General features: G+C 44.5%; 1 protein-coding gene across 1 annotated transcript in view; it reads left to right on the top strand.

Annotated features, from left to right (window-relative positions):
- The first annotated feature begins 2,236 nt into the window (after positions 1–2,236).
- The window catches only part of ATP6V0A4 (ATPase H+ transporting V0 subunit a4), a 44,816-nt gene continuing 23,113 nt past the window's right edge, over positions 2,237–23,939 (top strand). The window contains exons 1-12 of the mRNA XM_052639257.1: positions 2,237–2,353; positions 4,161–4,239; positions 4,526–4,620; positions 8,662–8,787; positions 9,263–9,357; positions 10,551–10,677; positions 13,340–13,422; positions 14,312–14,405; positions 16,982–17,194; positions 18,023–18,173; positions 19,804–19,943; positions 21,961–22,118. Coding sequence (XP_052495217.1) covers positions 2,237–2,353; positions 4,161–4,239; positions 4,526–4,620; positions 8,662–8,787; positions 9,263–9,357; positions 10,551–10,677; positions 13,340–13,422; positions 14,312–14,405; positions 16,982–17,194; positions 18,023–18,173; positions 19,804–19,943; positions 21,961–22,118 — 1,478 coding nt within the window. The remainder of the gene's footprint in view (positions 2,354–4,160; positions 4,240–4,525; positions 4,621–8,661; positions 8,788–9,262; positions 9,358–10,550; positions 10,678–13,339; positions 13,423–14,311; positions 14,406–16,981; positions 17,195–18,022; positions 18,174–19,803; positions 19,944–21,960; positions 22,119–23,939) is intronic.

Here is a 23,939-nt window from a genome sequence, read left to right as displayed (position 1 = left end):
AGAATCCGCCTGCAATGCGGGAGACCTGGGCTTGATCCCTGGGTTGGGAAGATGCACTGGGTTGGGAAGATGACCTGGAGAAGGGAAAGGCTACCCACTCCAGTATTCTGGCCTGGAGAATTCCATGGACTGTATAGTCCATGGGGTCGCAAAGAGTCGGATACGACTGAGCGACTTTCACTTCACTTCAATAGATATTAAAACACAGGAAGGTTATCTCTAGGGCTCTTCTGAGGCCTCAAGTCGGCTCTTCCCAAACCCTCCCCTCACTGGGGGATAAGTGTCTTCCTTAGAGAAGGAAGTCTCTGACCCCGGTGGTGCCCCAAGGTCGTGGCCGAGGGCCCAGGTGGGGCGGGGGAGGGAGGGGGTGTGTGAGCAGGGCCGGCCGGCGGGGCAGGTTTGTCCTCGCCTCGGACAGGCCGGTGTTGATACAACACAGCCCGCCTCGGGCTCTGCGAGCGCCGGGGGAGGAGAAGCCGCGGGAGGGGCTCGGCGGTTGCTGAGGGAGTCGCCTGCGGAGTCCGCGGCCGGGCTGGTCGCCTCCGCCCGCCGCTCGCCAGCCCTACCTTCCCGGCCCCGCCAAGGAAGCCGCGGGAGTCGCGCGCCCAGGACCGGCTCGGACAAGGCTGGGGTAGGAAGGGAGGGTCCCTGTCTTGTGCCCTTGGGTCTGCAGGAAGCTCATGTCTTCTGTGTCTTTTCTATGAAAACTTTGCCTGGCTTGCTAGAATCGGCCGTGTGAAAAATTCATTCATCTGGGTGTCAGCAGGCACAAATGGAATACCAGCTTCTGCATTCGGGAGGGTCGGAGGAGATTTTTGCCTCTAGTCTGTAAATCCGGAAATGTTTTTTGAGCCTCTTCTTTGGGATTGAGCTCGACGGGTGATGGAGTGAAAAACAGTTCTGATCTCATGGGTTTTTCTGGCTAGTGGGAGAACAGACAGCAAGCAAGTAATTGCAGATGATTGTATTCGATTATATTCTGGGAGGGCTTCCCAGGTGCCTCAGTGGTAAAGAATCTACCTGCCTGTGCGGGAGACACAGGTTTGATCCCTAGATTGGGAAGATCCCCTGGAGAAGGAAATGGCAACCCACTCCAGTATTCTTGTCTGGGAAACCCCATGAACAGAGGAGCCTGGTGGGCTACAGTTTGTGGGGTGGCAAAGAGTCAGACCTGACTTAGCCACTAAACAACATATTCTGGGAGCACAAAGAAGGGTGTTTAGTTTGCTCTGAGTGTTGGGGATCGGGAGAGGTGTATGGAAGAAGAGGATTCTTACCCCAAGAGGGAGAAATGACAGGAGTATGTGGGGTATGAGGGATGCAGGGTGGGGAGGAAGGGGTTGAGGTTCTAAATCTTGGGAAAGCCTGAACAAAAGTTCTCAGAGAAATTCGGGGAAACGGGAAGGGAGGGCCAAGGCCAGATGATGCACACAGCCCTTCCTTGGCTACGTCAAGGGTTTTAGACCTTAACCTGTGGGAAAATGGGACAATGGAAGGATTAAAACAGGGGGGATAAACCCAGTGTTTGCAAATAGTAGATTATACATTATAAAATTATAAGGAAAAGGGATTCCTTCTAGGATATGTGATGGTTCTTCCAAAAGGTTGGGATCTGAGGAAGACAGTTTGGTTTGGCAGCAGTAGGGCAATCTGGAGGGTCTTGGGTGAGAGTGGGTTCTAGGTGAATATCCTTTTTCCTTATAGAGGACATACAGATTTATTTCATTCCTGCTGACTGCACAGAGTTCTGTTGTATCAGTTTAATCTTTCCCCTGTTGATGGATATTTAGGTTAGGTCCACTTATTATAATTAGTAAATACAGTGTTGTCAGAAACATCCTTGTGAGTCCATTTTCCCTTACATTTCTGAGTTTATCTGGGTGAAGAGCAGTGGAAATCTTGTGTCATGGATATGAATAACATAAAGTTTGATGGATACTGACAAATTGCCCTCTAAAAAAACTATACCAAAAAAATGCTCTACAAATGTACGCTTCAAGTATCAAGTGTCTGAAAATGCCTGCTTCCTCACACCTTCAAGTGTGTTTATTAATCATATTTTTAAATCTTTTGCCAATCTGATAGGTGGTGAAAAGTAGTACCTTGTTGTTTATGTTTTTAAATTTAGGAAAGATTTCCTGTTGCATTTTTTTCTTCTGTTGGATTTTAATATAACTCAGTGACACATTTGTTACCTCAAATATCTTTGTGTCCCACAGACCAAGGCTGGGCCAACATGGCGTCCATATTCCGAAGCGAGGAAATGTGTTTGTCACAGCTCTTTCTCCAGGTGGAGGCTGCATACTGCTGTGTCGCTGAGCTTGGAGAGCTTGGATTGGTTCAGTTCAAAGATGTAAGTACTGCATTCATAGGAGACCAAAAGAAGGTGGAGTTTCCACTTCTTGGTGGTGAATAAAGGCCAGGGAGAAGCGCCCTGGGCTGGAGTCATGGAATTCAGTGGTTCTTGTTCTTCTGGCTAGAATTTGTGATAACATTGGGCAACTGACTTGCAGACGTTTCTCCCTTCCTCCTTATGTGTCACCCCTGTAGGAATGTTTTGAAACTCTAATATAATAAAAAAGATGACATTGTACTTTATTTCCTATGTACCTCTTCAAGACGTTCGATATATCCATGGGCACATGGATTACCAACCTTATTATGAGGGCAAAAAGCAGTGCTTCCAGACCAGTTAGTTTGAGAAAAAAGTATCTTGGGAGTCCACAGTCTCTTGAGGGTGATATTCTCCAGCTAGACTGTATTCCCCCCCACCCCCCCGCTCAGTTTTATTGAGATATAATTGACCTATAACACTGTATAAGTTTAAGGTGTATGGCATAATGACTTACATCATAAGACTCTTACAATTTACTCTCTTAACAACTTTCATATATAATGTACAGCAGTGTTCATCATATTTATCATGTACATTATATCCCTAGTATGTATTTGTCTAATAATTTATCTAATTGTCTAATAATTTATCATAATTAGATAAAATTATTTATCTAATTATCTAATAATAATTTATTTATCTAATAAAAGGAAGTTTGTACCTTTTGATGGTTTTCATCCAATTTCTGTGTTACCTCAACCCCCACCTCTGGTAACCACAAATCTAATCTCTTTTTCTATGAGTTTGTTTGATTTTGAAGTATGATTGACCTACAACACTGTTAGTTCCTGGTACACCACAATACCAGGATATCAATATTTCTATACATTTCAAATGATCACCATAATAAGTCTGTTTACAGTCTGTCACCATGCTGCTGCTGCTGCTGCTGCTAAGCCCCTTCAGTCGTGTCCAACTCTGTGCGACCCCATAGACAGCAGCCCACCAGGCTCCACTGTCCCTGGGATTCTCCAGGCAAGAACACTGGAGTGGGTTGCCATTTCCTCCTCCAATGAATGAAAGTGAAAAGTGAAAGTGAAGTCGCTCAGTCGTGTCTCTTTGTGACCCCATGGACTGCAGCCTACGAGGCTCCTCTGTCCATGGGATTTTCCAGGCGAGAGTACTGGAGTGGGGTGCCATCGCCTTCTCCGGTCTGTCACCATAGAACTGTCGTAAGTAAGACGGGGTATCATTTCCCAGAGGCAGTTGAGATCCTCTCCAAAAGCTTTTGAATTCAGTTTAGAAAATGGGACTCGCTAATTCCACTCATTTTCTTACTAAGGTCTGGTCAAAACTAAGCCCTTCAGAGAAGGATCATGACTTTGCAGCTACAGTTCCGACTCAGGACCTGACATGGGATATTAGTTCCTTAATAACATTTATTGGGCTGAGCTGAAGGGTCACCGGCACAAAAGGATGCTGACTTTTTCTTGAAGACCAGGATCCACTGCATGGAGCTGTGCTATATTCAAGGTCCTATTGTATTTATGACTCCATTGAGGGATTCAATTTGGATAGTAAGTGCAGCTAAAACTTAAGAAAAGTGTACAGAGGACAGAGCTTGTGGCATTTGGGGAACTGAGGGTAAGAATATCAAGGTATATTTTGACTGGAACTCTCCTGTCTTGTGCATGAAAGTATCTAGTCCTAAGATGATTCCAGCAACATTCTGCAGTGTTAATAATTAATAATGGTAATAGCCAAAGAGAATGTGTTGGCAGTGGTTGCTACTAATGTGTGCCTTGTGGCTTTCCTCTCCCTCTAGTTAAATGTGAAAGAGAGCCGCTTCCAGAGGAAATTTGTGAATGAAGTCAGAAGGTGTGAATCATTGGAAAGAATCCTGCGTAAGCCAGTTTTCTGCTTGCAGTTTGAATGTGCACTGGCAGGGAGGGAGATGGTTTGCAGGGGTGATGTCCTGCAATCTGCCCCTATGTGTGATACTGCTACTCTAGGTTGAGACAGATCCTGGTTGGCGGCAGAGGAGGCTAGAGATGGGGGCCAGGTTCTGTGGCAGGTGCCAGGGCAATTCAGGCAGCGGACCTGGGAAATGCATCTGTCCTACTTGACCCATTTCTTAAGTATGAGAAAACACACACACCTTGGGCTCTCTGGTGGGGTTTCATCCTTCAGGTTTTCTGGAAGATCAGATGCAAGATGAGATTGAGATTCAGGTGCCTGAGAAGTCCCCGCTGACCCCTTTCCCACGGGAAATGATCATCCTGGAGGTAGGTTCTTTCTGACTTAACAGAGGATGGTATCAAAGCCTGTCTCCTGTGAACCCTGCAAGCCTCTCATGGTCCTCTGCCCCACTGCTGAAGGCGTGGAGGTGGGTTTATGTGTTGGTCCACTTTTCAGTGTTACTCCCCTAGGAAAAGCCCCCCGTGCAATTTTTAAAGTCACTCTTGCATCTTTTGGTGGCCATGTGTATTGCTTCCATGTCTTGGCTATTGTAAACAATTCTGCAATGAACAGGGGGATGCCCATTTCTCTTCCAGATATGATTTCCTTTCCTTTGGATAAATATACCCAGAAGTAGAGTTGTGGGATCCAGTGGTTTGCTTCTTAATTGTCTGTCTGATACATTGGGTCCACTCTGGATTGAGGCCTCTCCTCAGATTGGCTTCTGAAGTCAAGTGGGAGAAGGTAGCAGTTTTCTTTAGCTAAGGCCTTTATGGCTGGAGGACCCCTCCCTCTTTCTTTCCCTTCTCTGTTAATTTGCTTTTGTAAAACACTGAGTATCTGCTGTGCACAAGGCACCTTGGTGAAACATGGCCTTACTTCTAGGAGCTTTTAGAGCAGGCTGTGGGGAGAGGAGAGAGGGTGAGCCAGGAGGAGAGGATGTCAAAAGGTCACTGTTGTTGTTCAGTTGCTAAGTTGTGTCTGACTCTTTGCGACCCCATGAACTGCAGCATGCCAGGCTTCTCTGTCCTCTACTGTCTCCCAGAATTTGCTCAGACTCATGTCCATTGTGTTGGCGATGCCAATCCAATCATCTCATCCTCTGTCACCCTCATCTTTTGCCTTCAGTCTTTCCTGGCATCCAGGGTCTTTCCAATGAATTGGCTCTTGGCTTCAGATAGCCAAAGTATTGAGGCTTTAGCTTCAGCATCAGAACTTCCAATGAATGTTCTTTAGGGTTCTTCAGTCCTTTAGGATTGACTGGTTTGATCTCCTTGCTATCCAAAGGACTCTCAAAAGTCTTCTCTAGCACCACTGTTCAAAAGCATCAATTCTTTGGTGCTCAGCCTTCTTTATGGTCCAGCTCTCATATCCGTACATGACTACTGGAAAAGCCATAGCTTTTGACTGTATGGCCCTTTGTTGGCAAAGTGATATCTCTGCTTTTTAATATGCTGTCTGGGTTTGTCACAGCTTGCTTCCCAAGAAGCAGCATCTTTTAATTTCTTGGCTGTAGTCACCATCCACACTGATTTTGGAGCCCAGGAAAAGAAAATCATTTACCGCTTCCACTTTTCCCCCCTCTATTTGCCTTGAAGGGACCTTGCCTGAGGGGACCAGATGCCATGATCTTAACTTTTTGGATGTTGAATTTTATGCCAGGTTTTTCACTCTCTTCCTCTTCACCCTCATCAGGAGGCTCCTTAGTTTCTCTTCACGTTCTGCCGTTAGTGTGGTATTATCTGCATATCTGAGGTTGTTGATATTTCTCTGGGCAATCTTGATTTCAGCTTGTGATTCATCCAGCCTGGCATTTCACATGTCAAAAGGTGGGCAGATCCAAATCCTGGAAGGCCCTGTTGATCTTCGTTAAAAAAAAAAAAGGACTTTTTATCCTCAAAAGAGAAAGGGCTCACTAAGAGAGGTGAACAGGTATGGAAGAGCTTCATTGATTGAGCCTTATCTCTGGCTGGGTTTTCTCCTGTGATTTTTGGTTTTCTTTTAAGATAATTTAAAATTCTTGAAACTGTTGAAGCCACCAGTAGCATAAATCTAGATTCTCTAACAGAAACATGAGACTGGCAAGACTGACAACTCCGCTTGAATATATTTTGGATCTGGTCATACTAAAATCTGGATATTTGAGGAGAAAGTTTTAATCCATACAAATAGGATTTCCATAAAATCATCTCCGGTTTCATTCTTACCACTGGTTTTCTAATACCAGCCTTGTTAGTTACCAGCTCCACTCCTGCTGCTGACCCCCTCACCTTCCTAAACACCTACACCTGTTCTTGTGAACGGTGAGCTAGCTTAATGGCTCATGTTTTCACCATAATCTTTTTATATATTCTTTTCCAGATTCTTTTCCCTTCTAGGTTATTGTGTGCATGCTCAGTCGCTCAGCTGTGTCCGACTCTGTGACCCCATGGACTGTATCACTCTACCATGGCACCTCCCTGCTTGAGAGTGTTGATGGTGTCCTTCTTGCCTGAGTCAGGTCCATCCTGGCCAGCAGATCTGCTCTCCTTGGCCCTGTCCTACCTCTCAAGTCCTACAGGCTCCTTGATCTGGTTCCTTCCTTGATTGTATGCTACTCTTACACCTTGTTGAGGATCCCAAAGAGCTTTATTTATGAGGGTTGTGTTTATTGATACTTACTGCTGGAGAAGACTCTTGAGAGTCCCTTGGACTGCAAGGAGATCAAACTAGTCCATCCTAAGGGAAATCCACCCTGAATATTCACTGGAAGGACTGGTGCTGAAGCTCCAATACTTTGGCCACCTGATGTGAAGAGCTGACTCATTGAAAAAGACCCTGATGCTAGGGAATATTGAAGGCAGGAGAAGGGGATGACTCAATGGACATGAGTTTGAGTGAACTCTGGGAAATAGTGGAGGATAGGTAAACCTGGTGTGCTGCTGTCCACGGGGTTGCAAAGAGTCGGACAAAACTGGGCAACTGAACAGCAACAACTGCATTAGGAACTAAAACTGAAAAAAGTAAAATATTTATTAATTCATTAAAAATAATATCTCATTACATGTTAACATTTTAAATTAAAAATAATTGTATTTTCAAAGAGAAAACTTTAGTGAAGAGTGATGTTGTTAGCAAATTTGTGTGTTTGACTTAATAGAAGTCCTTCGTGTGCTTTGAATCTGTTGTGATATGTTCTCATTGAAGTATATGAAGAGAATTTAGTCTTGAAAAACAGGTACTTGGGAAAGGGAGGAGTGTTTTAATAGTCTTTTCAAATAATTGTGGATATTCTTTGATATTACATTAAAATTTGACAAGCATAGGGACTTTTGCTTTTGTTAAACAGGTAACAAGTATTTTTGTTTCCAAATTGACATAAGAGATGCAGGTTCCATCCTTGGGTTCGGAAGATCCCCTGGAAGAGGAAATGGCAACCCATTCCAGTGTTCTTGCTTAGAGAATCCCATGGACGGAGGAGCCTAGTGAGCTACAGTCCATGGGGTGATGATGAGTTGGACGTGACTGAATGTCTGAGCACTAAAATAATCAGTGTCAATTTGGAAACAAATATGCTTCTTACCTGTTTAACAAAAGCAAAAATCTCCATGCTGATATGTGACTCGCCAGAATCCCTTGACTTCTCATGTAGCTCATTTTCCTTCCCCGAGTATTTTCTGGTCCTCCGCATTTGAGAAGGGAACTCCTGAGCATGTATGACCATGGCTTACTTGTTGTTCAGTTGCTGAGTTATGTCTGACTCTTTGCAACCCCATGGACTGAAGCATGCCAGGCTTCCCTGTCCTTCACCATTTCCCAGAGTTTGCTCAAACTCAGCGTCCATTGAATTGGTGATGCCATCCAACCATTTCTTCCCCTGTCATCCCCTTCTCCTCCTGCTTTCTGTATTTCCCAGTATCAGAGTCTTTTCCAGTGAGTTGGCTCTTCGCATCAGGTGGCTGAAGTACTGGAGCTTCAGCTTCAACCTCAGTCCTTCCAGTGAATATTCAGGGTTGATTTTCTTTAGGATTGACTGGTTTGATCTCCTTGCCATCCAAGGGACTCTCAAGAGCCTTCTCCAGCACCGCAATTTGAAAGCATCAATTCTTTAGCGCTCAGCCTTCTTTATGGTCCATCTCTCACATCCCTACATGACTATTGAAAAAGCCATAGCTTTGACTATACAGGTCTTTGTCAGCAAAGTGATGTCTGTACTTTTCAGCTCTACAGTCTTATTGAGTTTGACTGAACTTGAAGTTCAGTTTGGCCTCTCAACTTCAAGCTATGTTATGATGCTCTGCATACTTGATATTATTTGTTGTGGTTAATGTACAGTGAATGGCATAGTGCTTTCTGCCTGGCTTACTTTCTTTTTCTCTCCTTCAAAGACTGCTCTAGAAAAACTGGAAGGAGAGCTTCAGGAAGCCAATCAGAACTATCAGGCTTTGAAGAAAAACTTCCTAGAACTGACGGAATTCAAATATCTCCTGAAGAAAACCCAGGACTTCTTTGAGGTTGTAATTTGGGGACTGTGTATTCAAGGGCCCTTTTCTCTAGAACCTCAAATTTCTATTTTGACAACTGGTTGGTCTGGAATATGAATAAATTGTGATGTTTCTGTTGTCTGGCTGGGCTGTGGGTGACGAGGGTTAGGGTGGCATGTGGCGTGGGTTGAAATGAATGCAAAAATATTAAGGAGCTCACTAATAAAGTACGTGGGCCAAATGGCCCAGAGAGAAATGGAAGTCAGAAAAAAGCACAACAATTAGTTTGAGCAGATTTGGGATTTTGGTAGGAAGAGACCTTGTTTTAAATACACAGTTACATCTTTATTTGAAACAGAAAACTAAATTAGGTTTAAGCATCAGGTCTTCTGAATTCTATTTGTAGAAAATTGAGTATATAAAAGCAGACAAAGTCATGCAATGTGGGTGCTTTTAAGATAGTCTAAGTACATTTAAATGAAAATAGTGATTCTTTGACTTTCAGACAGAAGCCAACTTAGCAGATGATTTCTTTGTAGAAGACACTTCTGGTCTCCTGGAGTTAAGACCTGCGCCTGCGTACATTAGTGGAAAGCTGGGGTCAGTGAAATTCCTGCTCTGAAAGTTATGTGTAGTCGGGTCCCTGGTCTGTATGCTCAGTACCTGGTGTATGGTAGATTTCCCTGACTGTTTGAGTGAATGAATGAATGGACAAATCATGACTGACAAGAGGACTATTTCACACGATTATAGGCCTCCATCCAGTAAAAAACCCAAGTCTAACCTGACCTGGTTGGTGGAGGTGTAGGTAGTGTTACCTTTTTAATGGTGAGACTGACATTCTTGAGTCTGAAGAGTGTGACGTTTGTATTGTCTCCACGTGGGAAGGATCTAGTGATAATTGTTTAGGTGGAGTTTCTTGACTGTCCCTGCCTTTGGAACAGGGCTATGGGATACATGTTTTTTTTTTTTTTTTTTTTTTCTTTTTTGCCTTGTCTCTAAAATACTGTTTTGATAATAGATTTGGAGTGTGAAGTTTGAAGTGTAATTAGCAATGAGGTAGTTGGGCAGTCATGTCTTCCACAAGTAGAAGTAATAGAGTATGATAATAGCCACCAAAATGTGTGATGATTCAAAATGGTGGGATTTCATTTACTGCTGAAGTAAAATTGAAAGTGAGTTTTGGAATTCTAGTTCTTTATTCAGCAGATACTTAGGGGCCTGCTATTTGAGGCACCAGACATTGAATTTGGGAAGGAAAGGAAACTATGTATTGAAAATATTTGATCAGAAGGTAACATACATGTACAATAATGGGCCCATGAAAGTAACCATTTTAAAGTTACTGTGAAAAGTTTGAGTTAGAAACTTATCTAGATACCTAGATGACTGTGTAAGTAGAGATGTACAGACATCAATACATTCATTTCAGTCTTAGTACATTATTTGTGTAAATGCATAGAGACCATTGCTGAGCAGGTCTCTGAATACTTGCTTCTTTTAGCTACAACGATACAATGAATGGTCTGTCATACTGTTAATTGCAAATAAGTGAACATATAGTATTGGGATGATTAAGGCCATGTGGGCTTGTCAAAGGAAACAGGAGGTCAGAGGGAAGGTGGGGTACATCGGGACTGGGATCCAGAGTGCTAAGCAGGGCCGTGTCCTTCCCTCCTGCTCAGAGGGCAGTGGGCTTCTACCTTCTGGCTGCTTATCTTCACATCCCATGGGGTCTTCTGCCTGTACCCACTCCCTGCGCCTCAGTAACATCTCCTCTTCTGACCGCCCAGGTTCACAGCCGGTGTGGTCAACCGGGAGAGGATGGCTTCCTTTGAGAGGCTGCTGTGGCGAATTTGCCGAGGAAACATCTATGTAAAGTTCAGTGAGATGGACACAGTTCTGGAAGATCCTGTTACAGTGGGTATCTCAGGCTGCAGAAAACATTCTCATAAGTTTCCTGTAGCCCCACCAGAGGGGTTTACCGTGCTAGAGGGGTTTTGTTCTCTCAAATCCTGAGTCTTTAGCTCTATGAAGTTAATATTGATTTCCTTTTCTTTTTCTTTCTTTTCTTTTTTCTTCCCCATCCCTCCTTTTTCAAAAATACCTATGAAAGTTCAGTTCCAGGACTCAGTCTTGTTAGCACCTCATAAGTGGTCATTCCTCCAAATGACTTAACTGGACCAGTTCCTGGAAACTTTGCTGTACTGCTGCCGCACAGGTCGGCAGCTGTGTCTTCATCACAAAGCACTGATAACTAATGTAGGTCAGTGTGCTCCAAGCTCCAGAGTGCACTTGAGCAGAAGATGTTGTTCAATGTGGATTCTGATTCAGTGGGTCTATGGTGGCGCCCAGGAGCCTGCATTGTTAACCAGCTTTCAGTTAGTTCCTGGTAGTCAACAGACCATACATTTGCAATGAAGATTTTGAGGGTCTCCTTCACTGAGTGCCACACGTTATTGCCACTAATTTTGTAGGATTTGCTTCTTCCACCCTTCTGGCTAGTATTTAAATCCACTTTTTAATTCCAAGAATCTTGGTTTATTTCTAAAAAAAAATCAGAATCTAGTGTAAAAAATAAAGGCTAAAAAATGCAATTTAAAGCTTTATTTCATGGAAAACAACTTCATAGTTAAATACGAGTTAAAATAAGAAAAAAAGTTTGTTTTTAAAAAATACAAAACTTCACCATTCTCACGTCTTTATTTTTTTTCTTGTGTTCTTTTTCTGTAGTCCGTAGCTATAGGCAGGCATGATTTAATATGGTTGTAGTTAAAACATGGAAATCTTTTTTTTTTTGCCTTCTGTTGATTTTAGATAATATAAATGCCCTCCTGTATTACAGTGTGTCCTATAAATATTAATATTTTAAAATGTGACATTGAATCATTATTTTTCATAATCATATTTTGACATTCTGTAGTCCTGGTGGTAAAGAGAGTATTTATAAACTAAGATGACTTTAGCCTGATGACTTTGAAGGTCACTGAGCAGATGGTGTGTGGTCAGAATAGATTCCTGGGTCTGGTGAATCCAGAGACAAGAAGATCTAAGAGATTCAGCAAAGGGCCATGGGTGGGAGTGGTGCTCCATGGGTGAGGGAACCTTTGGGAATAATGTAAAGCAGGCGGCTCCCTGAATCCTAAAATATCCCTTTCCTGCTCCCATGAGCACCTACCAAAGAGACAATTCATTTTGATATTATTTTCAGTTGGTATCTAATGTTTCCATTGAGTTGATGTGACATTCATTATCTGTTTTTACACACTTAATTTCCAATTTTTCTCCAGAATATAGACACTATGATAAGCATCTTCATGCATGTGAATTTTTGTTTACTTCTGAACTAGTTCCATGATATGAATTCAAGGAGATAGGATTGCTGGCTTAAAGGGTGTGGGCATTTTCATGACCCTTGATGCGTCCTGACAAGTAGCTTTTCAGTGGAGTCATACCTGATTCCAAAGATAGCTGAGACGTAAGTCACGTGTAATGAGTGTATAGGATTTGTTATCACTTTTCCAACAATGGCTTTCATCATTTTACCTTCACTCCCCACCCTAAACTAAATGAGAGTAAAATAGTGCATTTCTTTGCTTACAGTTAAGGTCAAACATTTCCATATATGCTTGTGAAATATCCATTTTCCTTTTCTTATTCGTATTTCCTTTTCTTGGACTTTAAAAATGCATTTAATCAGTGTTCCTTTGGGCATACAGTGAGTATGTGAGTCAAACATTAGACCTGGCTCTTCATTGTTATTGTTCAGTTGCTCAGTCATCTCTGACTGTTTGAGATCCACGAGTTGCCACACACCAGGCCTCCCTGTCCTTCACTGTCTCCCGGAGTTTGCTCAGACTCAGGTCTATTGAGTCAGTGATGCCATCTAACCATCATCCTCTGCTGCCTCCTTCTCCTTTGGCTTTCAATCTTTCCCAGCATCAGGGTCTTTTCCAGTGAGTCGGCCCTTCACATCAGGTGGCCAAAGTACTGGAGTTTCAGCATCAGTCCTTCCAATGAATATTCAGGGTTGATTTCCCTTAGGATTGACTGATTTGGTCTTGTTGTCCCAGGGCCCCTTAAGAGTCTTCTCCAACACCACAGTTCAAAAGCATCAATTCTTTGGTGCTCAGCCTTCTTTCTGGTCCAGCTCTCATATCCCTGCATGACTGCTGGCTCTGTCTTTGTTAAATGTCAAATACCATTCATCCCTGAAGTATAAATATTGTTTATGAGTTAACTCTGGTGAGCTAGGTCAGCTACTTTTACTTTAAGTCTCGCATATCCTGGTTCCGTCTCTTCAGCGTGTTTTCTTGTTTATTAACAAACACATCTCTTGAACACAGGACTTGGAGCTGAATACAAGGTTCAGCTGTGATCCCTCTGGTGTAGCAGACAGAGGTGTTGTCCCTCTGAGGCTGTATCAGCCTGCCTGAGGGCCCCACCCAGCCTGCCTCCGTGGCCTTGCCCTCAATCGTAATATTACGAACTTGAATCAACTGGGAGAAGTTGAAGCTTTCCAATGTTAAATTTAGAAAAAATAAATTCTAAACACATGCATTTTACTGTTCTGATTTTCCAGAGAGAAGAAATTAAAAAGAATATATTCATCATATTTTATCAAGGAGAACAGCTCAGGGAGAAAATCAAGAAGGTCTGTGATGGGTAAGCGACTATTAAAGAAGGTTCTTTTCATCAGCTATTTGGGTCAGGATTAGTTCAGGGTCTATGCAATAAATCCAAAATAAACTTTCCTGGTGGCTCAGTGATAATGAATTCTCCTGCCAATGCAGGAGACATGGGTTCAATTCCTGGATGGGGAAGATCCCCTGGAGAAGGGAATGACAACCCTCTCTGGTATTCTTGTCTGGGAATTCCCATGGACAGAGAAGCCTGGTAGGCTATAGTCCATGGGGTCACAGAGAGTTGGACATAACTTAGCAATTGAACAACAACAAGGCTCGAGTAGGGGTTCTTTGAGGTTGCTTAAGGTTTTCAAATAACTTGCCCACATTTGATAATAGTGCTAAAAAGGCAACTGCTGTTTAGTAACTGTGGGGATAGAAACAGAGAGATCTTGATGAGTAAAATTTAAAAGGTCAAAAAGACGTTTCAGTTGATTCCTTCTCACCCCTTTATCAGCTGCTAAAGAACAAGCAAACTGCATACTTAGTTGTTTCTGAGGTTACTGAATTATCTTTTGTGCAGCCCCTTAGAAGCAGAAATTCAGTAGAGAAAAGACACCAACACAGTAAGTTCTGGGGAGAAGATAAGACTAGTCAAGCTTGCAGTCCTTTTTATATACCACCTGGTGGGTTTTGTGGTTTGAGTGGAGCCCATTCATATAATAGAACCACAGGTTTAATTCAGACGGTGTGAGCCATGTGTTGGGAACCGTAGGCCGAGATCCTCTGTCTGGCTGCTCACTAGATGGTTACTGTGGGGGAAGGTGGTCATCTAACCAAAGTGGACAAGGGATGGGTTAGTAGAAAAGGATGTGCCTATGCTTCTTGGCAATTACCCACGTGTGTCCTGTGGAATGTTTGAAACACAGGTTTCGAGCCACTGTATACCCCTGCCCAGAGCTGGCGTTGGAGCGCAAAGAGATGCTGCAGGGTGTCAACATGAGGCTGGAAGATTTATTCACCGTGAGTGAGGCGTTCAAGCATGTGACATAAACACCTGCCATTTCCTATGAGTCCTGTCTCTCAGGGCCCTTGCTCCAAGGTTGGCTGGAATGTCTGCTATGCTCGTCTCGCTGTTGCTTCAGAAAGCTTCATAATTAGGAGACGGGTGGCATTCACTAAGCTCGTGATGCTTCTGCTTATCAGAGATGCTTTGCCGGGGCTTAGAGTTAACCACGGCCCTGATCAGCCTTCAGTTCCCCATCCCAGGCTGATAGAAGGAACATTTTATTGCCAGACTGGCCTAGGCCGCCTCTATGATATAACTCAATAGCCAATGAAGGCAAACAGCCAGTCTTGCTGATTTTTTTCTGCATGGAATTGCCCAGTTGTGTGAGCCAAGCAATTAATTCTGTCAAGGCAGTAAGTCAAGTTTCACATATGAACACGCCCCCAGTTCATATCCTCTTACTGAATCTGTTGTCACCTAGGATGGCTCTCAAAACATAGGACTTTTCTTCAATAATAGTCATAAGCTTTGTGAGTAATCCCTGAAAGCTGCTGGCCTGTATCAAATGGTGTATTCCCGATCAGCTCTGTCCAGTGGGTGGTGGCGGAAATGTTATATAATGTGCGAGTCCAGTGTCATAGCCGTGAGCCACATGTCACCCCTGAGCATTTGAAATGTGGCTGGGGGAGTGGATTTTTATTTGTATTTAATATGGCTGCTGTATGGTCAGCACAAATCTAGGTCCTCGATGAGTATCTTTAGAAATTAGATGTGTGTGTGTTCATCTTCCCAGAAAAAGCAGTGTTTGATTCCCTAATCCTCTCTTTTCCCTCTTTGCCACTTGTCAGGGAGACTCTTTCCCTGAAGCAATTACCCTTGAAGTCCTTTCCCCCGGATACTTTGCTGGGTTTTATGAAAACTGCATGAGGAGAGACTTCCCTGGTGGTTCAGGGGTTGGGACTCTGTGCTTCCTCTGCAGGGAACTCGGGTTCAATCCCTGGTTAGGGAACGAGATCCTGCATGCCAGGTGGCACAGCCAAAACAAAGCAAAAGTCTCACGAGGAGGATGAAAGCTAGGCTAGACTTAGATTTAGGTTTCAGATGTCTTGGGTAGCCCTGTGTAATGGTTACTGAAAGGGTTACTGGGTTGTATCGTCAGAACAAAAACTGTTTCCATTTAAACAAATCCTATGTGGGCCAGATCACCTATCATTCCTTCATTTGTTAATTCACTTGTCATTTATTGGAGAGGTTTAGTATGTAAGGCATTTCAACAGATGTATTAGTTTCCTTTGGCTGATGTAACAAAATACTGCAAACTGGGTGGCTTAAAATAACCAAATTTATTTTTTCACAGTTCTGTGGTGAGAAGTCTGAAATCAAGGTGTCAGCAGAGCCAGGCTTCCTCTGAAGGCACTAGGAAAGGATCCTTGCTTGCCTGTTCTGCTAGAGTTTGCATGTGTATATCACCCCAAAATTTGAATGTTCAAAACCTAATGCCTGGGACTTTCCTGGTGGTCCAGTGGTTAAGAATCTGCCTGCCAATGCAGGGGACATGGGTTGAATCCCTGGTCCAGGAACTGAGATATCACATGCTGGGGGCAACCAAGCCCATGCCCCACAACTACTGAGTCCGTGCTCCCTATAGTCCGTTCTCCCTATAGTCCGTGCTCCCTACAGCCTGTGCTCCCTAACAAGAGAGTAGCCCCTGCTTACCACAACTAGGGAGAGCCCAAGGGCAGCAATAGAAAGCCTGTGTGCTACAACAAAGGCCCAGTGCAGCAAAAAAAAAAAAAAAAAAAAGGCAACAAAACCCCACAAAAACCGAATCCCCTGGATGATGGTATTGGGAGATGGGGCCTTTGGGAGGTGATTAGTTCATGAGATTGCATGGGATTAATGCCCTTTTAAAAAGACCCTAGAGAGCTGGCTTGCCCCTTCTGCCATGTTGGGTTAAAATTTGAAGTCTGCAGCCAAGACAAGGGCCTTCAACCATGCTAATCTCAGACTTCTACCTTCCAGAACTGGGAAAACTTTCTGTTACAAAGCACCGGTCTATGATATTTTATCATAGCTGCTCGAGTGGACTAAGGCATCTTCCCAGCTGTTGGTGGCTGTCAGCCGTCCTTGCTGGCCCTTGCTTTGTTGATGCATCACTCCGGTCTCTGCCTCCATCACACACATCTTCCCTGTGGGCCTCAGTTATAAAAACACTGGTCATACTGGGATAGTGCCCATCCTACTCCAGCATGATCTCATTTTAACTTGATCACATCTGCAAAGACCATATTTCCAAGTAAGATCATGTTCCCTGCTACCGGTCTTAGGACTTCAGCATGTCTTTTGTGGGGGACACCATTCCACCCATCACAATAGTACTATAAGGGATTTAGAATAAAAGGAAGATACAGTCCTGGCCTCAGGGCTTTAACCTCTAGCGCGGGAGTTCAAGGCCAGGTGAGAACTGGGAGGCAGAGGAGCGGCCAGGAGCCGAGGACGCCTCCAGGTCTGGCTGTCCCGCATTTTTGCCGTGTTGTCTGGCATCTGCCTGAGTGTCCTTTGTTTTGCTGGGTGCTGTTTTTTTGGCCAGGTGTTAACACAGACAGAGTCTCACCGTCAGAGCCTCCTGCAAGAAGCAGCTGCCAACTGGCACTCCTGGGCCATGAAAGTGCAGAAGATGAAGGCCATATACCACATCCTGAACATGTGCAACATCGACATCACCCAGCAGTGTGTCATCGCTGAGATCTGGTTCCCGGTGGCAGACACCGCGCGCATCAGGAGGGCGCTGGAGCAAGGCGTGGTGCGTGGGGAGCGGGGGGAGGGGACGGGGAAGGGGCAGGGGGCGGGGAGGGGGCAGGGGGCGGGGAGGGTCATGTCCAGCTGAGTGGGCCCTCTGCCAGGTGTTCAGATTGCTAGCCTCCTAAGTCACGTGACCCTTACCTGGTAGGATTGTCTCTATCTTTCCACCTTTGGTCCTTACCCAGTGTGTGGGCACATGTCAGAAATGCCTTTTCTTCTCAGTGCCTTACCCACAGGCAACATTTCTTTGATCTTAGCAAGAGTGTGCTGGGCGCGGATGTGCTGTCACTCCGCTACCTTTGTCGGGCTGGAAAGCCGGATAGCCAGACACCTGGCACAACAGCCAGAAGGGAGTGGATGGCTCTCCATGCCTGCCGCTGTGCTGAGCACTCAGGCACCTTGTGTAACTCACCATGCTCTTGAGTCGTCTCTCTGCCCAGTGGGGGGGCCTGTCTCATCACCTATTTGCCCCATTGAAATTTGGGAAAGGGTCAAGGCCATTAGAAATTCAGGAACAAAATTTGGAAAGTGAATAAACTCTTGACAGAGTAAGTCGGAAGGAAAAGTAGAGGGCTCAGAACTGTGCCTAACATTTGCAGGAGCTTGAGGATGGAGATTGCCAGAGAATCAGGAGGAACTCTACTCTCTGTGACAACTCTCCTTTAAGATAAATTACATCAGTACTAACTTCAGATGAAATCATGAGTCTCAGGTCAAGAAATTGTCCCAAGTTCACCGAGTAAGTGATAGGAGTTGGACTGTGATCCATGTGCTTACACCCAGCCGATGGCGTTCTTCCTAACATCTTCTCATACGTTCTTTTTTGCAGGAACTAAGTGGCTCCTCCATGGTCCCCATCTTGACAGCAGTGCAGTCTAAAACAGCTCCTCCCACGTTTAACAGGACAAATAAATTCACAGCTGGCTTCCAGAATATTGTAGATGCATATGGCATAGGCAGTTACCGGGAGATGAACCCAGGTAAAGGAATCTGATGTGTTTCTCAACCAGGCAGCTTGAAAATGAAAATTGAGCAAGGTTTATCACAGCGGTGGCCTTGGCAATTCATTGCTTTGAATTGTGACATTCCTAAAATCTCACTTAGTTTTCTAATGCCCCTAATTGTCTTTTAAAATGGTGATTAGTGAGATTTGCTCCTTGACAGGATTTTACCTGTTCTCAGGCAGACAAATTCAGTTTTCATTTTCTTACTGATTCAATGAGGGTCATCTTAGGCATCTTCACAGTCACATAGTGTTGTGTGGGAGAGATGGCAATGAGCACAGATAGGACTTTTAGTCAGAAGACTGGATTCCCAGTGATACTGTATCACTGAGTCTGATTTGTAAAGTAAAGGGGTAGACCAGATGTCCTTTAGCCAAGCAGTTCATGGTGCTGCTGTTCTCCAGCCTGAGTTTGAATCTAATTTGTGACCTGTATTGCAGGGTCCTGTGAGTAACTGCTGGAGGTGTGTGGTGCATGTGAGTGGTTGACAAACAAACAAAAGGTGGTAGTGGACAGGGTATAGAAAGCACTTAGAGAGAGAAAACTGGTTTAAATCCCATTAAAGTTATGACCAACCTAGATAGCATATTGAAAAGCAGAGACATTACTTTGCCGACTAAGGTCCGTCTAGTCAAGGCTATGGTTTTTCCAGTAGTCATGTATGGATGTGAGAGTTGGACTGTGAAGAAGGCTGAGCACTGAAGAATTGATGCTTTTGAACTGTGGTGTTGGAGAAGACTCTTGAGGGTCCATTGGACTGCAAGGAGATCCAACCAGTCCATTCTAAAGGAGATCAGCCCTGGGATTTCTTTGGAAGGAATGATGCTAAAGCTGAAACTCCAGTACTTTGGCCACCTCATGTGAAGAGTTGACTCATTGGAAAAGACTCTGATTCTGGGAGGGATTTGGGGGCAGGAGGAGAAGGGGACGACAGAGGATGAGATGGCTGGATGGCATCATTGACTTGATGGACGTGAGTCTGAGTGAACTCTGGGAGTTGGTGATGGACAGGGAGGCCTGGCGTGCTGTGATTCATGGGGTTGCAAAGAGTTGGACACGACTGAGCGACTGAACTGAACTGACTGAAACTTTGTGATCTTGGGGAAAGTCACTTTTGTTGGTGTTGTTCAGTTGCTAAATCATGTCCAACTCTTTGCGACCCCATGGACTGCAGTCTACCAGGCTTCCCTGTCCTCCATTATTTCTTGGAGTTTGCTCAAACTCCTGTCCATTGAGTTGGTGATGCTATCCAACCATCTCATCCTCTGTTGCCCCTTCTCCTCCTGCCCTCAATATTTTCCAGAGTCAGAGTTTTTTCCAATGAGTTGACTCTTCTCATCAGATGGCCAAAGTATTGGAGCTTCAGAAGGTCACTTAGCTGCTCCAAAATGCAGCTCATCTGTAAAGTGTGGAGTAAGAATACTTACCTACTGAGGAGTTAATGTATGTGAGGGCTAAGTGAGTGTCAGGGGTGGGGATGGTGAGAGAAGAATCAGAAAGATGCAAAGGACCAGCTTTTATGTCACGGAGCCTGGTAGGGAAATCTTTGATGTGGGGCTGAAAGAATGTTGGGAGCACTCAGGCCATTGTGGTCTTACCTCTACAGCTCCCTACACCATCATCACTTTCCCCTTCCTGTTCGCCGTGATGTTTGGAGACTGTGGTCATGGAACTGTGATGTTCCTGGCAGCCCTTTGGATGGTCCTTAATGAGAAACACTTGCTCGCTCAAAAGTCGACCAATGAGGTGGGTGCCCATCAACCGTCTCACCTGTTCTCTTGGAGGTTATAAGTAGAACATGAAAAATGTGTCTGTTGTTTTCACCATGGAAATAACATATTTTAAAAAGTAAGGGAAAGATGGAAAGTTAAAAAAGGGACCAGAATTCAGCATAAAAATTCCTGGCCAAAGGTAAATCCTTTGTTTATTGTACATTTTTCAAGAAAGTATTGATCTTTTCCTTTACTTTTTTTCCCAACATTGATTTTTTTCCCCCTTTGATTAGAAAAGCAATATATATTTCTTGTAAAAATTGGGAAAATACAATAATCTAACTACCTAGAGAAAATTACAATTAATGCTTTTTTCTGTGTTTATACACAAGTATATAATTTTTTAAAATTGAGATGAAATAGTCCATGTTAATTTGTAGCTTCCTTTTTTTTCACTCAAAATATCACAACTATTTTTTCATGGCAGAGCCCTTCTACAGTCAGCCCATTCTCAGTGTCCTTATGTAACACTGAGGAATCCTGAATATCATGTCTTCACATCCGTTCACACTTGAAATTTCCACATTTTCCATGAAGTCCCTTCACAGAATTGTGAAGATTGAGACAACTCAAGCCTGCATTGTTTCAACTTAATCAATTCAGTTCAGTCATGTCTGACTCTTTGTGACCCCATGGACTGCAGCACACCAGGCTTCCCTGTCCTTCACCAACTCCCAGAGCTTGCTCAAACTCATGTCCATTGAGTCGGTGATGCCATCCAAGCATCTCATCCTCTGGTGTCCCCTTCTCCTCCTGCCTTCAGTCTTTCTCAGCATCAGGGTCTTTTCCAATGAGTCAGTTCTTTGCATCAGGTGGCCAGAGTATTGGAGCTTCAGCTTTAGCATCAGTCCTTCCAGTGAATATTCAGGACTAATTTCCTTTGGGATTGACTGGTTGCATCTCCTTGCAGTCCAAGGGACTCTCAAGAGTCTTCTCCAACACCACAGTTCAAAAGCATTAATTCTTTGGTGCTCAGCTTCTTTATGGTTAATCAGTTAGTGTCACTTTGTGTCCATTGTAGTACATTTTAACTGGATGCATACCTTTTAACTCTATCCTGAATTTTAAGAATACCTGCCATCTTTAATACAAGTTGACTTAAATCAAGCTAGTTCAATGATACCATAGCTAGTCCATAATAAACAGGGTTAGTGGGAGAATCAACCTATGTCCAATAGTGTTTTCCATGACAAGCATCTTCACGGATATGCTTTCCTATAATTAATACTTAAAGTCTCATACTTATGCAGTTTTGAGAATGACTGATATACATCAACCAGTCTTACAGAAAGCGCTTCCCTTTTCTTGGTGGATGTGCTTGGAGACTCAGTGTTATCAGTCAAAGTAAAGTGTTAGTCCTTAGTTGTGTCTGACTCTTTGCGACTGTATGGACTGTAGCTCGCCAGGCTCCTCTGTCCATGGGATTCTTCAGGCAAGAATATTGGAGTGGGTTGCCATTCCCTTTTCCAGGGGATCTTCCTGACTCAGGGATCAAAGGGAGGTCTCCTGTACTGCAAGCAGATTCTTTACCGTCTGAGCCACCAGAGAAGCCCCCTCAGTGTCACAAGTATAGATTTGATTTGCCATACAATTTAGCAGCGTAAGTGGCAGCTCTGTTCTTGTCTCCTGGAAGGAGTAAGGCAGCAGTCGCTCACTTTCAAGTGCGTCCTTTACAGCTGACACTTTGCTTCAGTTACATTTTCTAACCAAGGCTGAATTAAAGGCTGTGAGGCTATGTGGTTTGTTTCCTCAATAGCTGCCATTTCAGGACTTTTCTGGATCAGCTCTAGAAGCTCAGAAGATCAGGGTGGGTTTGCCCTTTCTGTTTGGGTTACTTTGACGCCTGCCTGGCGACTGACACTGCCCCTCTGTGTAGGAGGCCCGTGTCTTGGCTGCAGCTGTCCAGTGGTGCTGGGGGCCTCCTGTAAAACACGTCCCTGGGGTCTGGTTCGAAGCCCACTGACTGTTGTCCTCTGTCTTCCTGGGGCCAGATTTGGAACACCTTCTTCCATGGGCGCTACCTCATCCTTCTCATGGGCATCTTCTCCATCTACACGGGCTTGATCTATAACGACTGCTTCGCCAAGTCTTTGAACATCTTTGGCTCTTCCTGGAGTGTCCAACCCATGTTCAGAAATGGCACGTGGAGGTAAGTTGGGACAGAGATGGATCACTGACTGGTCATCCAGGTGCACTCAGTGATTGTTCTCATGCCGGGGGCTTCTGTGCTTGGTTCTGCCCAGAGGTGTGCCCACCAACTGAACAAATAATTCAGTGTTATCTATTGAGTGTGAGACCTTGTATCACTTCCTCAGTTAACTGTGCTGGTCACTGTTATGCATGGAAAGCTTTTTCAAAACCTCAGCTGTATTAAGTAGGTATCCTGGAGTGCATCCCACTCCCAGGCACTGCTGTGAAAACAAGGGTGAATCAGGTATAAACTGGGCATCCGAGTAGCAGGCGTGGAAGCAAGAAGACTTTGAGAGAAGAAGGTGGCCTTTCTTGCTTGGCCTGGAATTGGAGAGAGTGAAATTATGCATCCACACACTTAGGAGGCTTTGCTTGAAGAGAGGCTGATGCTAGTGTTAAGCTGTTTGAATGATTGGTTTCCAGTGTTCAAAGCCCTAGGCTTAGCAGAAGGGCATTATCTTTGACTGCTCAGAGCAGCTTGGTTGGTTAAAAGCAAAGGAAAAAGTTTTGCACGGCTAGTTCCCTGTATTTGCCTTGTGGCTGACGGGGTGAGGAAGGCAGGGGATATTGTGGGCTGGCTGGTGGGGAGAAGTCTTGGCTTTAGGAAAGAGAGACCTGGAAACTCTTTGCATCCCCTTGCCCGAAGCACACTTCCCGCAGGCATCCCTGGTTATTGTGCTGTTAATCAGACACACAAGTCATCAGAATGGAAATAGCTCTTCAGGAATGGAGATTTGGGGAAAGGGAGAAAGGTTTTCGAATTTGAAAAGTGGGTCAGTGTGATGAATTGAGGGAGGAGGGCCGTGGAGGAGAGGGAGCTTTGAGGGAAACCCATGGGAATGTTGAGTACTTTGTGATCTTTGGGGGACCTTGGGCTGCCAGCGTCACACGAGATAACCAGGGAGCTTCCAGGTTACTTTGTTGTTTTAGTAGCTCAGTCATGTCTGACTCTTGTGGCCACGTGGACTATAGCCTGCCAGGCTCCTCTGTGCATGGGATTCTCCAGGCAAGAATACTGGAGTGGGTTGCCATTTCCTTCTCCAGGGAATCTTCCTGACCCAGGGATTGAACCTGTGTCTCCTGCATTGGCAGGCAGGTCTTTACCACTGAGCCACCAGGGAATAGGGGCTACATACTGAGACTGAAAAGCCTCAGGTGATGTTCCTCACGTCTGCCCCACAGATGCTTCAGTTCAGTTTCAGGTTTCTCTGTTTTGCCCTGGAGCGTCCAGGGGAGGTGACCGGAGAGCACCGCGAGAAAGGAGAGACAGATGCCTGCCCGGATGCATAGCCCTTCCTCCGTGTTTTCTCTCCCAAGCACGGTAGGACTTTCTATTGAAGGCATGTCAAGGGTCTTAGCTGCTTGCCAAATCTGCACTGCATATTGTAAGTGGGAAGAGAGAAAACACCATCCATCTCATCCCAGGATTTCTTAGGAAAGATTCAACACAGGGTTCCTTTTGATGTGGAGCGTCCCAAGTGCATGTGAGGGCTTGGTACTGACTGAAGGGGGCCTCAGAGGGGCTATAGTAGTCAGGGGGGTGTGTCACTGAGGCTCCGTGAATCTCCTTTTAGTCCCTCTGCTGGGTCCAAGTGCCCTGTAGTAGAGGACAGGAATGTTAATAAATAAATAAAATGAAGAAGGAAAACATTTTTGCAGGATTCCAATTACAGATGGCCATATCTATGGGTTTTTTTTTTTCTTTGCAATTAGTACCCTGAAGAGATGCCTCGAAGAACAAAACTTTCATCCATTTGAAGACAGCTTGCTTAGTGCTGCT

This window comes from Budorcas taxicolor, chromosome 4, assembly GCF_023091745.1.
Source record: "Budorcas taxicolor isolate Tak-1 chromosome 4, Takin1.1, whole genome shotgun sequence".
In the NCBI taxonomy this organism is placed as follows: Eukaryota; Metazoa; Chordata; class Mammalia; order Artiodactyla; family Bovidae; genus Budorcas; species Budorcas taxicolor.
Note: the sequence above shows the minus strand (reverse complement) of the source record. Positions and strands in the feature narration are given on the sequence as shown.